The 13929-nt window shown below is 42.4% G+C and overlaps 1 protein-coding gene across 2 annotated transcripts in view; it reads left to right on the top strand.

Moving 5' to 3' along the window:
• The first annotated feature begins 1190 nt into the window (after positions 1-1190).
• Positions 1191-13929, top strand: part of PKP2 (plakophilin 2) — a 36550-nt gene continuing 23811 nt past the window's right edge. The window contains exons 1-3 of one of the 2 annotated variants that reach the window (XM_053944074.1): positions 1191-1398; positions 8380-8492; positions 10951-11642. In XM_053944074.1, coding sequence (XP_053800049.1) covers positions 1191-1398; positions 8380-8492; positions 10951-11642 — 1013 coding nt within the window. Of the gene's footprint in view, positions 1399-8379; positions 8493-10947; positions 11643-13929 lie in introns of both variants that reach the window. The other variant, XM_053944075.1, reaches the window with a different exon arrangement.

Below are 13929 nucleotides of genomic sequence, written 5' to 3'. Positions count from 1 at the left end.
AACTGTCCGTTCCTTTGTTCCTCCTCCTTTGAACCCACCGTGAGCAGAGTGTTTGAACACTAACTCCAAGCAGTGTCCTGAGATCGTGTGAGAATTTCAGCCTTCCCCCAGCTGTACTTCAGGGCACAAACCCCTCACGGCAGCAGGGGCAGAGCCGGTCGGGGTTTTTCCAAGCTTTAATTGAGCAATTCCCTCATCACCCCTCTACAACCAAACGGAGAGAAGGTGGCTGTAACTTATCTCTCTACAATCCCTTAGGGCAGCCTGGAAAAAGCCCAGACAGCAGGAAAACCTCCCAAACCAGCAGCCCTACAACCACTCCCGCCTGAAAGTTTGGTCTTCACAGCACGGACCACCGCGCTTACAGCATCTTCTATTTCCAGGCTGAAACTTACCTACAAAATGTCTAAATGCGCAAGAATATCGAATTATCTTATATATACCGTGATGAGGATGGCACATGAGGACAGCGCATATTTATACGTTTAAAATGGGTCCGTGCATTTGTTCACGGGGGGGGCGCGTGTGCCACGGGAACCCGGTGTCCTGGCGGGTGCGACACAAGCACACACAAACACAAAAACAAACACAAACACGCACACAAACGCACGATCGCGGCCCCAGGAGCTCAGTCCCGGCCGCTTCGGGACTGCCCCGGCGGAAGGACGGGGACAAGCGGCGGTTCCCGGCGGCGGCGGCCGCTCCCCGCTAGCGAGGGCTGGGCTGGGCTGTGCCGGGCTGGGCTGTGCCAGGCTGGGCTGTGCCGGGCTGGGCTGTGCCAGGCTGGGCTGGGCTGTGCCGGGCTGGGCTGTGCCAGGCTGGGCTGGGCTGTGCCGGGCTGGGCTGTGCCGGGCTGGGCTGTGCTGTACCGGGCTGGGCTGTGCTGTGCCGGGCTGGGCTGTGCCAGGCTGGGCTGGGCTGGGTTGGGCTGTGCCGGGCTGGGCTATGCCGTGCTGTGCCGGGCAGCCCCGGCGGACCCTTTCCCCCGGCGGGCAGGGCAGAGGAGCGGAACAGCGGCCAGGGGCCGAGCAGGGAGGGGAGTGCCGGTCCCCGCGGGGCGGGGCGGGGAGAGGGCCGTGCCTGGCACCTGTGCGGCGGGCGGGGCGCGCTGGGCGCGGCTCGGCCCCGGCGCTGGGGAAGCGGCGGAGGCGCAACAGGTCCGCGGAGCCGAGCGCAGCCCGGCCGTGCCCATGGCCGGCCGCGGGCCCGAGCAGGGCTACATCCGCACCGTGCTGGGCCAGCAGATCCTGGGCGAGCTGGACAGCTCCAGCCTGGCGCTGCCCTCCGAGGACCGGCTGAAGCTGTCGGGAGATCGCGCCGGGGAGGAGAAGGCGCTGCGGATCCACCGGCAGGTCCAGCAGACGCTGGCCAGGAAGAGCCGGGGTTCTCTGTACAATGGTGAGTGCCCGCCCCGCCCCGCCCCGCGATGCTCTCCGGTGGCGGCGGGAGGCGGGAAGGGACCTGGGACACGGCTTCGGGATGGGACCCCAGCTGGCCCCGTGTCCACGGCTTCCCGGCTCTGGGCGTGTGGACCGCTCGGGCACAAAATCGTGGCTCTGTCGCCTCTTCTTTTACTCTTTTGCCACCGCCGCGCGTCAGAAGTTTCTCCCTCCCAACCTCCGCCGTAACTCGGTGCGTGGCGCGGCCGCTCCAGGCTCTCCGCTGCCCGAGAAGGGAACCGAGCTGAAATTCTCCTGATCCAACAGCCGCTCCACGTGCTTATTTTAGTGCCTTTAGCTTTACCCACTGCTCCTTTTTGCGAAGTAAAATGGGAAGAATCGTTGGAAAAGTTTTGCCTTGTTTAACCGTGAAATTACAAAAAAAAAAAAAATAGTTTGGAAAAGTGACTCTAGGAAAGGCATGAACGGGAAGCACAGAACGATAATGCTATCAGACATTATTTACCCAGTTCTTTGACATGCATGCTACAAATTGACGTCAATCATCCCTGGCTTCCCAGATCTTGTAGCCAGAAGGCCAAACCCGTCAGGAAATCTGCAGCCACACCTTGTGCCCCAAGCAGAGCCCGACCACAGCACCAGGCACCCACAGGGTGCCTGCCAGGTGCTGACGGTTAAAGACAAAATGCTCGAGGGGTTTAGTCTTAACTATTCATGAAAACTTTATATACCATGAGACTTTAATTTTAAGTGGGAAGATGTGACTGACTCGCAGGCTACATGCCCTGTTGCTCTATTGTCCTTAAAGAAGCTTTCACCTTTCACTTGCTAAAAGCTGTGAGACAGAAGTCTTTATAACCATATTTCACTCATTTATCTTAAGAGTCAGGCAGACGAATATTTTCTTGTTCTTTGTCTGGCCTCTATTTTAAAAAACAGCTCATGGCAAAAAATGGACATATTCTGCTTGTAGAAATCAGTTTAATCACGTAAACGGGTGTACAATGTACAGATAAACATGCAAGTCCTTAGCTTGGCTGCTGTCATTTAAATACAGATTCTAAACACTTTTAGGGTAGCTTAATTTCTTTTTCTCTCAGCAGAGAGCCTGCAAAAAGCTTTTTAAGCAGTAGTTTATAAATGATACAGTGTAATGAACCTGAGCTCATGTCTCTAAACCATGCATAAAACACTGTGAAAACAGAGTTCCCCTGCTCTCAAGTCATCCTGGCTTCTCTGGAATACATTAACAGACCTGATGTATTTGGGGATAGTTATCTTGGTTTGCTTTGTTTTTCTAAAAGTCAAGTATTTGATGCCCTTGCATTTCTGAGACACCAAAACCTTTAAACTTCAGGCTAAGGGATGGAAAATGCCATGTCTGTAACATGTCTTGTTCATGCAAAAATGAACTTTTCTTCTTTCAAACATATTTTTATGGGCAAGTTGTTGTACAATTTTTAGTTCCACTGTAAAACTCAGAAAAAAATAATGAAAACTGAAATGCATTCCATTAATTTATGCATATGTATAATACATGTATATCTGTCTAGATCTTTAATATATATAATGTGAATTATAGTCAGTCTTGCATTTAACATGTTGACTTTCCTGAAAAATATATATAAACTTGCATGTGTGCCCCAATGTGCTTTCTATATAGACTTGCTCAAAAATGGACCAGAAAGATTTGAATTCTGATCTGTAGGGAACTTTTAACAACTATGCCCTTTTTTACATGCAAAAGCTTCCTTTTCTGTGAATTACAGCCCTTTTCTGGCTACATTCATCAAGGTTCCTGTATTGTTTGCAGTTTCAGGGGAGGATTACAAAGATTTAGAGGGAGCAGGAGCAGTCCCCTGTGACATAACTGTCCTGTCTGTAGGAGAATTTCAGACTCTGCTCAGCGAGGTACTTAGTGCATACCAAACCACAGTGTTCACATGCATGCCTAAAATTAGCCAAGCACATAACCACTGGGTGTGAAAAATCAGCGCTAGGAAAGGTCTTGCCCAGTGTCATCAGTGCACATCCTTTTTCTACTGACTCTACTCTGACTATACTCTACTGACGCTTTGAAGCCACAAGAAGCAATTTGTCAGCCAGCATAATTTCTCCTTAGAGTTTCAAATTAGAGGTGTCTGCTTAGCCTTCGGCACTGCTTTTGTGTGGAAAAAATGATTTTTTTTATCTGCTACCCCCATACTGTTTGTTGTTTCATGCCCTTTTCCCCCTTTTGGAAGGTGTGCTTCTTTCTGATAATAGAAATTCAATAGTCTTCAGATTTGAGGATTCCACCTGCTGCCAAAGGATTGAAGTTACATATGTCCTCAACTCTTCTCAAGATGTTGTCAAGATTTGTTAATAGCTTTTCAAGCAGCTCAACAACAGCTGCAACTTGTCCAGTTTATCCACTGCTGAGCCTTTATAAATTAAAGATTGTGCTGCCCTTAAACATTTTGAATAGCTAAAGCAGTCATATCAAATTTCTGGATGCTATTTAGGAATGGAAATACAATGGTAGGTGTTTCCACCTTATCAAAGTAAAAGTGGCATTTGGAATCAGAGATTTTAATGACTGGTGTTTTGTTGCACATGCTGTTTTTATTTCATATACATTTTAGGAATTATTTAAACTTCATTCTGTTAATGAGTCCACTTGCCTCTCCTCTTGTTCCTTTTGGATTTTGATTGGCTCTTTAAGGCATCCTTATCAGATCCTGATTGTAAAAAATGAGGGCAGAATTGCGTAATGTATCACACAAAACCAAAAGGCCTGATGAACTGCTGCCTGTGTACTGATTCTTTTTCTAACAAGTTTTATAAACACAGTGTGTTTATTGAAAAACCAACCAAACAAAAAAATAAAAGCAGAATTCAATCTTGCATGATTTCCAAATAAACAGCATCAGATGTAAGACGGTAGAAATCAGAGACTTTTTTATTCCTCGCATTTAATAATTTAAAAAATTCATAGTGTTTTCTTATTGCAGTTGCTTTTAGGGACTCGGGGCACTTTTCTATCCTTAGCTTTCTATTTTGCAGAATGCTGGCATGTTAACTGTTCCATAGTAATTTTCTGTTTCTATCTTTCTGGGATAAGGAAGTAGAAAAAATATCCATGTTGACTTTCAAATTTTGTTGGTTTTGTTACATTCCTCGCCTCTGCTTCCTGAGCCAGAAGAAATCTTTTTCTTAAATTTGGACCCTTGTGTAAATGTCCTAACCAACACAAAATGTTAGAAAAACTCCTCTGGGACCAGGCATGTGCTGGCGGAGTGATGAAGGAGCACAATCAAAAGGAAAGCTCTTTGATCTGGAGATGAAGGGATTCAGTGATGGTTTTGATATGCCATTATTAAATGTCATAATTTCAGTCCATCCTGAGTGCTGAAGTATAAAAAGGGATGCAAGAGTGCCAGTCCAGGAGCACTGAGGAGTCCCCATGGAGGAGGTGACCAACCAGGTGCCCTGAGCAGGAGTGGACAGTGAGCACTGGGCAGGGGGGCACTCAGGCTGTGTGACAGTCCCTCAGTTCCTCTTACACTGATGTGTACAGGTACACATTGAGGACTACACTGAGAGGTTCAAAATCAAAATTTGGCTTTCATAGTATCCATTGAAATACAAAAGCGCTGAAGAAGACTCACAACACAGAGTTACCCCTGTACGTGATTTAAGGGGGATTCGATACACCCAGCTGCTTAGTGGAGATAATTGTCCTTTTCATCTTCCAGATATCTTAGAGATGCCTCTTGTCATTGTTGTTTCTGAAAGCAAAGCAAACATTGGGGTGGTCTGTCTGCAGCCATAGGCAGTGATTGCTGGGCAGAAGTTTCAAGGCCTTGGGAGGTGTTGGGACTGTCACTTCCAGGGGAACAAAGGGGCCTTGAGAAGAGCCTCTCTGGAGACAGATGGGATTTCTGCTCAGTCATCTGTACAGCCTGCTGCCTCCTGATACTGGAATTATTTTTTTCTGGTCTCAGAATTTTCTTGTAACTGTTGCAATATCAGGTGGCTTCTGCACTTTTATTTTAGGCGTAGAAAAGAGCAGAGGGGTTCAGTTTGCCTCCTCCACTGACACATCCAAGGCGTTCCTTAGTTGTTTTAGTTCATCCTGACAGCAGAGAGGCAACTGATAAGCAGTTCCACTCAACTGCCCACACATGGGTCTTGTGCTGTCTGAGATGCCTGAGTTGTCCAAAATACCCTTATGGGTTGACAGACATAATGCAGGGCCTGAAGCAAACCCATTTTTTTATCCTGATTGGCTGCTGGAGATCAACTGTGGTGTCCTCTGGCCTCTCAAATAGTGTTTGTCCCCTGTGGATGAGTTAACTGAATCATGTGCTTATTTCCTCAGGAGAAAGTTTTTGTGAGACTTAAAACACTGAGAACCACAGTCAAAGAGTATTAGTCCTAACAGTAAATGAGAACATCATATAAATTTAAAAACTAATAATTAATGGCTTTTTAAAATCAAACAACAAAACAGTGCACTGGGTGTGTAAGGTTTTTGTAGTATGGTGAAAATAAACTGAGGGAAGCCTCACTGGCACAGGCAAGTTCTGATCAGATCACCTGTTCTGTATCTCATAACTGTTGGAAAGGCACAGCACTTCACACTTTTTCCTTTACCACCCTGACTTTTGGCACAAGTAACCAGCACACAGTAAAAAACATGCCTTTTATGTCTGCCTAATAAATCTACAGGTAAAAGGCCAGCAAAATAATTTACTGATGTGATAAGAGCAAGCAAGGCATAACTGCAAAGTAAAATTCCATAGGTTGGAAAATTCCATGTGTTTGTCTCTGAAAGAGAAAAGCTTTTACTGATGGATAATTTCACAGGGAGACTGAAGGTGAAAAAAGGGGACTGCTTGAAAGATAGCTGCATGGTACAATTTTTGATTGACTGTATTTTGTTCTTCTAAGGAGGGAACTATTAGATATGTAGTTTATCCTCAACCAGTTAATGGATGGCCTTGTTATTTTTAACTTACCCTCTTTTTTGTGTTTTTATTTTTAATAAAGACAACCATAGAGTTACCTGAAATATGCAAAAATTACTTGCTGAAAGGGCCCTTATGACCTAAGTAGGTAACTGAGAATACTTTCTCACTAAGTACAGTACAAACAGGAAAAAAAATACAAACTGTAAAGAAACAGAAATTTATGGTTATTTATATTTCATGATTTATTGTATGAAAGTCCTTTAATATGCAGCAATGAAGAAAGTAAATCTTTAAAAAGCCAGCACTTAGCTGAGGTGGACTCTTACTAGGCACCTGAAATAGCACATTTCTATGGGAGTTACATGACACAAATAAGACATCCATACAAATCTGTGGATTTGGGATGTTGGTGCACATTTCTATGAATTTTTTGCAGTATAAGAGAACAATTTACTCCTGCCTCTTTCTCATGTGCTCAGGTAACCCTTGGGCTATGGTAACCTTGTAATGTCAGGAAGGAATGATTACAATCCAAATCATGAGTTTGACCAAGTTGCACCATTCCACTCTCATGACACGAAGTTACTGTGAATATGTCCTAACAAATCATACATGTTTAAATCTGCCAAAATGAGAGAATTGGAAAGTATGATTAAACAAGCAAAATAATTGCTTTTATAAAGCCTCAAATTATCACTGTCTGCCATTATATTGCATTGTATTTTACTGTATTATGTGATACACAAATTTGGTCTTCAGCAGTTTGGGCAAGTCGGCTATTGGTTCTTTAGATTTCTTTTCTGTAGTATCTCAGGTAATATTTACTATTTTGAAAATTGATGGCCAGTTAACTTCTTTATTGACCACTGTTACCTGTTCAGCCTAGTAGGCCCATTTATGACTGATTTGAGTTCTTGATTTCAACTTCTATTTCACCTCTTTAAACCTGTGTTCATTATATTCCTATATGCAGATTCTCATAGTAACGTGGGCATCTCATAAATAAATATTTCATTAATATCAGTTGCTTTTGAAAGTTTTGTTAATAGAAGCACTCAGTCTTTGAAAATGCATTATATCCGTGAAAAAAAGGAACAGCCCAAAGGTTTTGTTGGCCTGTTTGGGGTTTTACTGGAAAAAAAAACCACAATGTGCTGCTCTATTTTCAGAGCTGGGTCATGGGAAAAAAAATAATCAGAGCAGATAACTAGATAAGATGTGGATCTTTGATATTATTTGTAGGATTAGTGAACCTTTTAGATGCAGATTTGAAGTGTCGTTGGACAATCCAACTTTACAGCACCATGAGCCATAGAGTTTGTTCACAGACTCTTTGTGCTGCTTGGGTGGAGCACTGAGATCAGTAAAGCATTATTTGCTCCAATACATTGTCATTAAATTAGCACCTGAGGGGGAAGAAACATCAGCGGCTGAGGCAGGCAACTGTGAAATAGTCTATACTCAAAGAGTCTATACTCAGAGTGTGCTGGTTGTTTACAACTGTACATAGTGAAATCTGCATCTCTAGGGTGCACAGTAACAGATACAGACATCAACCTGTGCTTCTTAGCTCCGATCTACAGCTGCAATATTTTCATCTCTTGTGTACTTTGCATGTCATAGTCAGCCAGGGTAAACCATGCATTTATATATTTGCATGTACATTCAAAGTGGTTACAGTGAAAAATAAGTGGTTTTAGTTCAGTGATACTGTTTCTCAGCACTTAATCAGTTTGTTATCTGGGATATTTAAAATATCAGCTTGCTTTGCTAAAACATTTTTCATAGCTGCACAAGTCACTGGACTCCTAAAAGCTAAAAATAACTCTTAAGCAAAGTACATAGGGAACTGGAAAAAAAATGGCTTGTATCCTCGGGAAAATGCAAATATCCCTCCATCATGTCCCTGTTCAATTTTCAGCTTATATAAATGTCAGCGCTGACTGCTACCAGTATTGCGTATCATCCTCTATAACAATGCCATGTTTTGGTAAGATCTTACTAATATTAGTCTTTGGTTCCAGGCAGCCTGCACCGTGCATCCAGTGTACCAGAGCGTGTCTACAACATGGGGATCACTGAGAATGATTTTGCACCAAGGTCTCCCTACAGTTTCTCATATTACCAGCCAAACCAGGTGAGGAAAGGAAACAAATAAATAGAAATAAAAATAGTATCACACATATAGTTTATTCATTTTGTCGCCACAAATAATAGCATTTAGATGGTGTTACAAGGTTTGTTTGCTTTTTTGTTTTCTTCTTAAAACCTGGTTTTTAGAAAATGAGGGTTTTACAATGAAATCTCTTCATGTTCTCCCTTCCTTCCAATGACTTCAGAGCTCAATATCCAAATCCAAGTCAGTCATACAGATGGGCTGTTTGCAGTCCTGTTGGGTTTGTGAGAATTGGCATCTGGGTAGAAAATGAAAAATCATATTTACACTCCACTAAGGCAAAGGCTGTGACAAGTCAGAACTTCATCCCTCCAGCAGCTCAGTCAGCACATCTGTACCTCAGGGTGGCCAGAGGCCAGGCTGCCCAGGCAAACAGAATTAAGCATCCAAAACCAAATGAAAACAGATTGCTTTAGTTTCACAAATACTTTAATTTTCACAAGATAGAGTAGCTCCTCATCATTTTAACTACTCTTGTTGTAACCTGTTTTATCATTACAAGAATTCCAGCAGTACAGTCCTTGCAATATAATGGTGTTTCTAAACCATCTAATCATAAATTTTCTTGTTATTTTGACCAGCTTTTCTTAGGGTCATGGCCTGAGTGCTGAGATAAATAATTGGTTTTCTGCAGGGTTTTTGACACAGTGCATAATTGGTTTTGAACCTATTTGAATGAGCCCCTGGGAAATCAACACAGCTCAATAGCAATGCTCCTGCACAATCAATTTAGTAAACTGAAAGCATTTTGGCTTGAGAACAGAAACATTTATTTGGTAAACAACTGTGTATGAAAGGGGAAATTCTTTCCTAATTTTAGACTACTCAAGACAAAACTCAAGGCATTTTGTCACTAAAAGCAATAGCCCAGCTTTTGACCAGTGGAGCAGCTCTGGCTCTCTATAGGGAGAGACAGAAGCATTTACCTAAACACATTCCATTCTCTGTCCTCCCATCCTCTATTCTCATCTGTCCTGCAGTCCATAATATTTGACCTGAATTCACTCCTTCCAGAAGGCAGCAACAAGAAGAAAACTGGAGGTGACATAGGAATCACTAGAAAATAACACAGTTTACCAGGCAGGGGGTGGGGAGAAAAGAGAAAAAAGTGTAAAAGCTGGGAAAAGCCACAAAAAACGTTAATTATCCCCAAACAACAGATAAAGATATCCTTGCATAACTTCTGTAGAATAAACAGATACATCCAATGATCTTTTCTGGAGCCTGCTAGTTTCGATAACCTTTACTCCTTTGTGAGTCAACTATCACCCTCAGGATCTCCTTAACAGTGAAATTAAGGGAATTCAGTCTGGCATCTATCTGTTAAGCACTGTTTGTTTAATTAAAAGCTTGTGTAAACTTCTCAGTTTACCTTAAAAATGCCATTTATATTTCTAAACTTCAACACAATGTGAAAATGGAAAATATGGAGCTTTCTTCTATGGATGTATGCCCCTATGCTTACTGATTTTTTTAAGAACTGGTCCATGACTCCTCTATTTCAAGGCCAGATAGTGTCCCAAGTTGATTTAGTTCTGGAAGGTTTTGAATGGAGTATGCAGTCCAATATGGAGTACAAGAAAAAGTATAAGAATCAAGAGGCCTCAAACGGTACCTAAAAGTAAGAGTCTTGAAGATACATTCTACAAAGAAAGGTTGGTGGCAGTGGATTTGTTTGGTTAGAAAAGAGAAAATTGTAAAGCAAGATGATGATCCAGTACAGTCTGTCCCCATTAGGTATAGGAAGAAAAAATAATCTAAAATTGCAACTGTAGAATTAGGGAAATCATTGAGATGGCGAAATGGTAATTTTAATTTTCTTGGAATGTTATACAATCTCCTTAATTTTTAAGAGGCTAGACAAACAGGGAGGGGACTATTTATCTCCTTTTACTAGATCCTACCACAAACGAACACGAGTGCTAAATAATTTTATATTAATAAGGTTATTATCAATATGCAGACACTTCAGTATAATATTTTTTATATCTGTTTGATTAATTTTCTTCTGTCTATTAGACAGCCTTGAATTTAGCTTTAATAGCAGATGTTGGTGTTAATCCCCAAGGAGTTTCAACAGAAAAAGATCTCCATTAATAATCAATTTGTTCATTACCTGGCTTAATTGACTTATGCAACTATTTTGAGTTCATGACAGAAGATTGGATGCTTAGCCTTTGTTTCTTGATGTTTAGACTGTACTTCTTCCTGCCTTCATGAGGGAGGTACCAAGAAGTGTGGCAGAATGCCATTTGATGCACAATTTTAGCAATGTTCACAAATTTTTATGAGATTCCGAGAGCACTCTGTAGAATTTTTGCCATTACTTTGTTTGGTTTGGTTTGGTTTCTCTGCTGCTAATCCTACATGCTGTGACCTTACTGTGGCTCCTGTTGTTTCATGCCCCCCCCTGGAGCAGGTTGCCTCCCCATCCTCTTACACCAATGGCTGGGGGACAAGGATTGCTTACAGGATGATGGAAGAGAGAGCTCAAAGGCAGCCTCTGAAGAGACTGGAGGTTTCACCCCAGCGAAATCCGGAAAGATTGGCCTACGTGTCCAACGACTTTCACTACGATGGAGGGATTTCAGCCGGATTCTCCACGAGACACGGAGACGGCCTGAGATCCAGCGGGACTGTGCCGCCAAGATATGCTCGCTCCGAGATCATTGGTTACACCCTGCGTGACTCCATGCACAGGGGACGCTCCTTCAAGAGACAGTCCCGCGTGGGGACTGTCACTGATGCTGTCCCTGATGGTGCCTACCCCAGCCCCACTGTCCCTCTGTACCACCAGCCTGGCAACAGCCGCAGCATGAGCAACCTCCTGGAGAAGGAAAACTACCTGGCCTCGGAGAGTGCAATGGGACAAGTGAGGTCCCCGACCGTGTCCCGCTTGTCTCAGAACAGGCAATCTATGAGGTCCAGCTTCTACCAAACCGCCTTCAGAAACACCCAGAGCAGGAGGGAGGTTTCCCAGCCAGCTTCCATAGCCAGTGTCACTGCAGAAACGGATGGGAAGAGAATGCCAGTGACAGCTGCTGTGGCCGCAGCAGGGAGAAACGGTTTCCTGCAGAGCGAGCAAGTGACCCTCAATGGATCTCAGCTGGGGTAAGCACAGTGCAGGACCTGCTTTGGCTCTGGGCTCTCACAGCTGACAGGAACGTGCTTGTTAGAAAGTAAACTGATAGCCTGTGGTTCAGCAGCCAGCACCATGCATGAAGTATCAGTGCAGAGGAGGCAGAAAGTAGATTGGCTTTTAAAAAGCCACATCCAGTGCAACGGAGGAAAGGGGAGGAAAACTGTATATGTATGTACAGTGCAAGGTCTACACCTCCTGCTGAAGTTTGGGACCCTCTTTTGCCAAGAGTTAACTTTATCAGCAGACATGAAACAGTCACTGAGTAATTTACAACCTAAGTCACAATACACAAAATTGTATTGGCAAATTTTGTGCTCACAAGAGCCCATACGATATCAGCACTGGTTCTCACGGGAACAGGTCAGAAATGTACCATGGGACAGCTTTTGGCAGACTGACAATTTCCAGTTAAAAATCCTCCATGGTTTCAAGGACACTTCTTAGTTTTTATAAACTTCAGGTAAAACACAGGCAGAAATTTTTCTTAGCTCTGTAGTACCATCATTCCCTAGAACAAATGCAAACTGCTCGGAATCCCAAGACCCCAGAGCTTACCACTACCATGAGATCCTACATGCTCTGAGGGAGTTATCCTTATTTGAAACTCTGTTAGCTCCATACCAAAAAGTCCCAAATCTGCCCCCACACTTCATGAAAATTGTTTAAAATACTGGAAAGGGTTGTTTGGGTTTTTTCCCAAAATTACTTCCTCCACCAAAAATTCCTTTCCAGAGAAGATTTCAGAATGTTTAAAATCTGTTCCATTTTCAAAAGAGAAATTTTATTATTTCTGAATTTCCCTTCAGGAGTGAATATCTTTTCATTTTAGAATAATTCCGACTCTTTCCACAGCTGCTGCATTTCAGTGGACAGAACAAGCCACTTGGTATACAGGAGATGGTTACTTGCATGTTTATTCTGGTTTTTGTTGTTGTTTCATAGTTCAAATAAGGATCCGAACATTTCTGTTTAAGTTAATCGTAGTGTAATTTACAAGTGTTATTAAGGAATGGCTGTTTTCCCATAACTGTGTAGCTGTTAAGTTCATCTTTCTGAAGACCAATCTTTCTTTTTTTTTTTCCTGTGTTTCTTGCTGTGTGAGAAAGGCATCACCTGATACCACTGCTATGTGCAGATCAGGTATTTTTTGTTGTCAACTAAATGTTGTGTGTTATGATTATATTTGCAAACATATATGGTATTATGCTCACTGCTGGTCTGGATTGAAATTTTCATCTCTGGGTGATGCAGGATTTATGAGATCTGACATTAATTATGTTGACTCATAAGTATTCAGACTTTGCAGCTATTAAGTCCAGAAAAACCAAGTGAGAGGTCACAACAACTGAATTTTGGAGTAGTAATACTGAAAATAGGTACCTGGGTTTGTTTCTCAGTAGGGAGGACTTTGTTTTTCAGTAAGACAATTTACAAACATATATCCCATTGATTTAATAATCTGCTTAACTTCTGGCACATTCTAGAATGCATTTCTGAGCCACAATCAACAATTTTTTCTTGAATTACATGTAGGAGCAATTTTGGCTTTTCTCTTGGAGGTGCAGACACTGGAGTCTGGTTGTCTGTCTGTACAAGCAGCAACCAAAGTATTTTAATACCTGCAGGTGGAAAAATCAGTCTTGAATCATTGTGCAAGTGGCTTTAATGTGACCATGTTCACTCAGATGGAAGATTTGTGATCTGCTGGAAATCTTTGTGATGGCATAATTTGTTAAGTGCCAGCTTTTAGGTTCAGCATTTGCCAGAAGTTCTCTCAGTTCAAGGAGTTTGTAGACACTCTCAGTTTTCTTGTTATTTCTCATTCTCTTATTTGAAGGTTGCATTTATCTGACATATTACTCCCTTAGTAATATAAAGGAAAAGAAAAAGATAAGCTTGTTTTTGGAGTAATTTAATTTTTCCAGAAATCTGGTTTTTTTTTCTTTTTTAACACAAGCCACCATTTAAGTCTTTCCAAGTGAATTAAGAGAATGTAAAATAGTTGTGTAAGGTTAAAGAGAAGTAGTGGACCAGCTGTGTACAGTATTTGAAACACATCACAAAAGCATTTCCAAACTTCCTGTAAAAGGATTAGCTCATGCTATGAAAGCGAAGTGGAAAAAAATCAGAGTACAGAGATACTATCTCTGTGTCTTCTGCTGAAATTAATCAGTTAAAAGCATCCTTGTGATTAAGAGCTTAGAAAAGAGAGAGGCTCAACCTGAAGCTGTCTGAGAAATGGCTGCTTGCAGAATC

The sequence above is a fragment of the Vidua chalybeata genome, chromosome 5 (assembly GCF_026979565.1).
Source record: "Vidua chalybeata isolate OUT-0048 chromosome 5, bVidCha1 merged haplotype, whole genome shotgun sequence".
NCBI classification, from domain to species: domain Eukaryota; kingdom Metazoa; phylum Chordata; class Aves; order Passeriformes; family Viduidae; genus Vidua; species Vidua chalybeata.
This window is presented reverse-complemented; position numbering and strand designations above follow the sequence as displayed.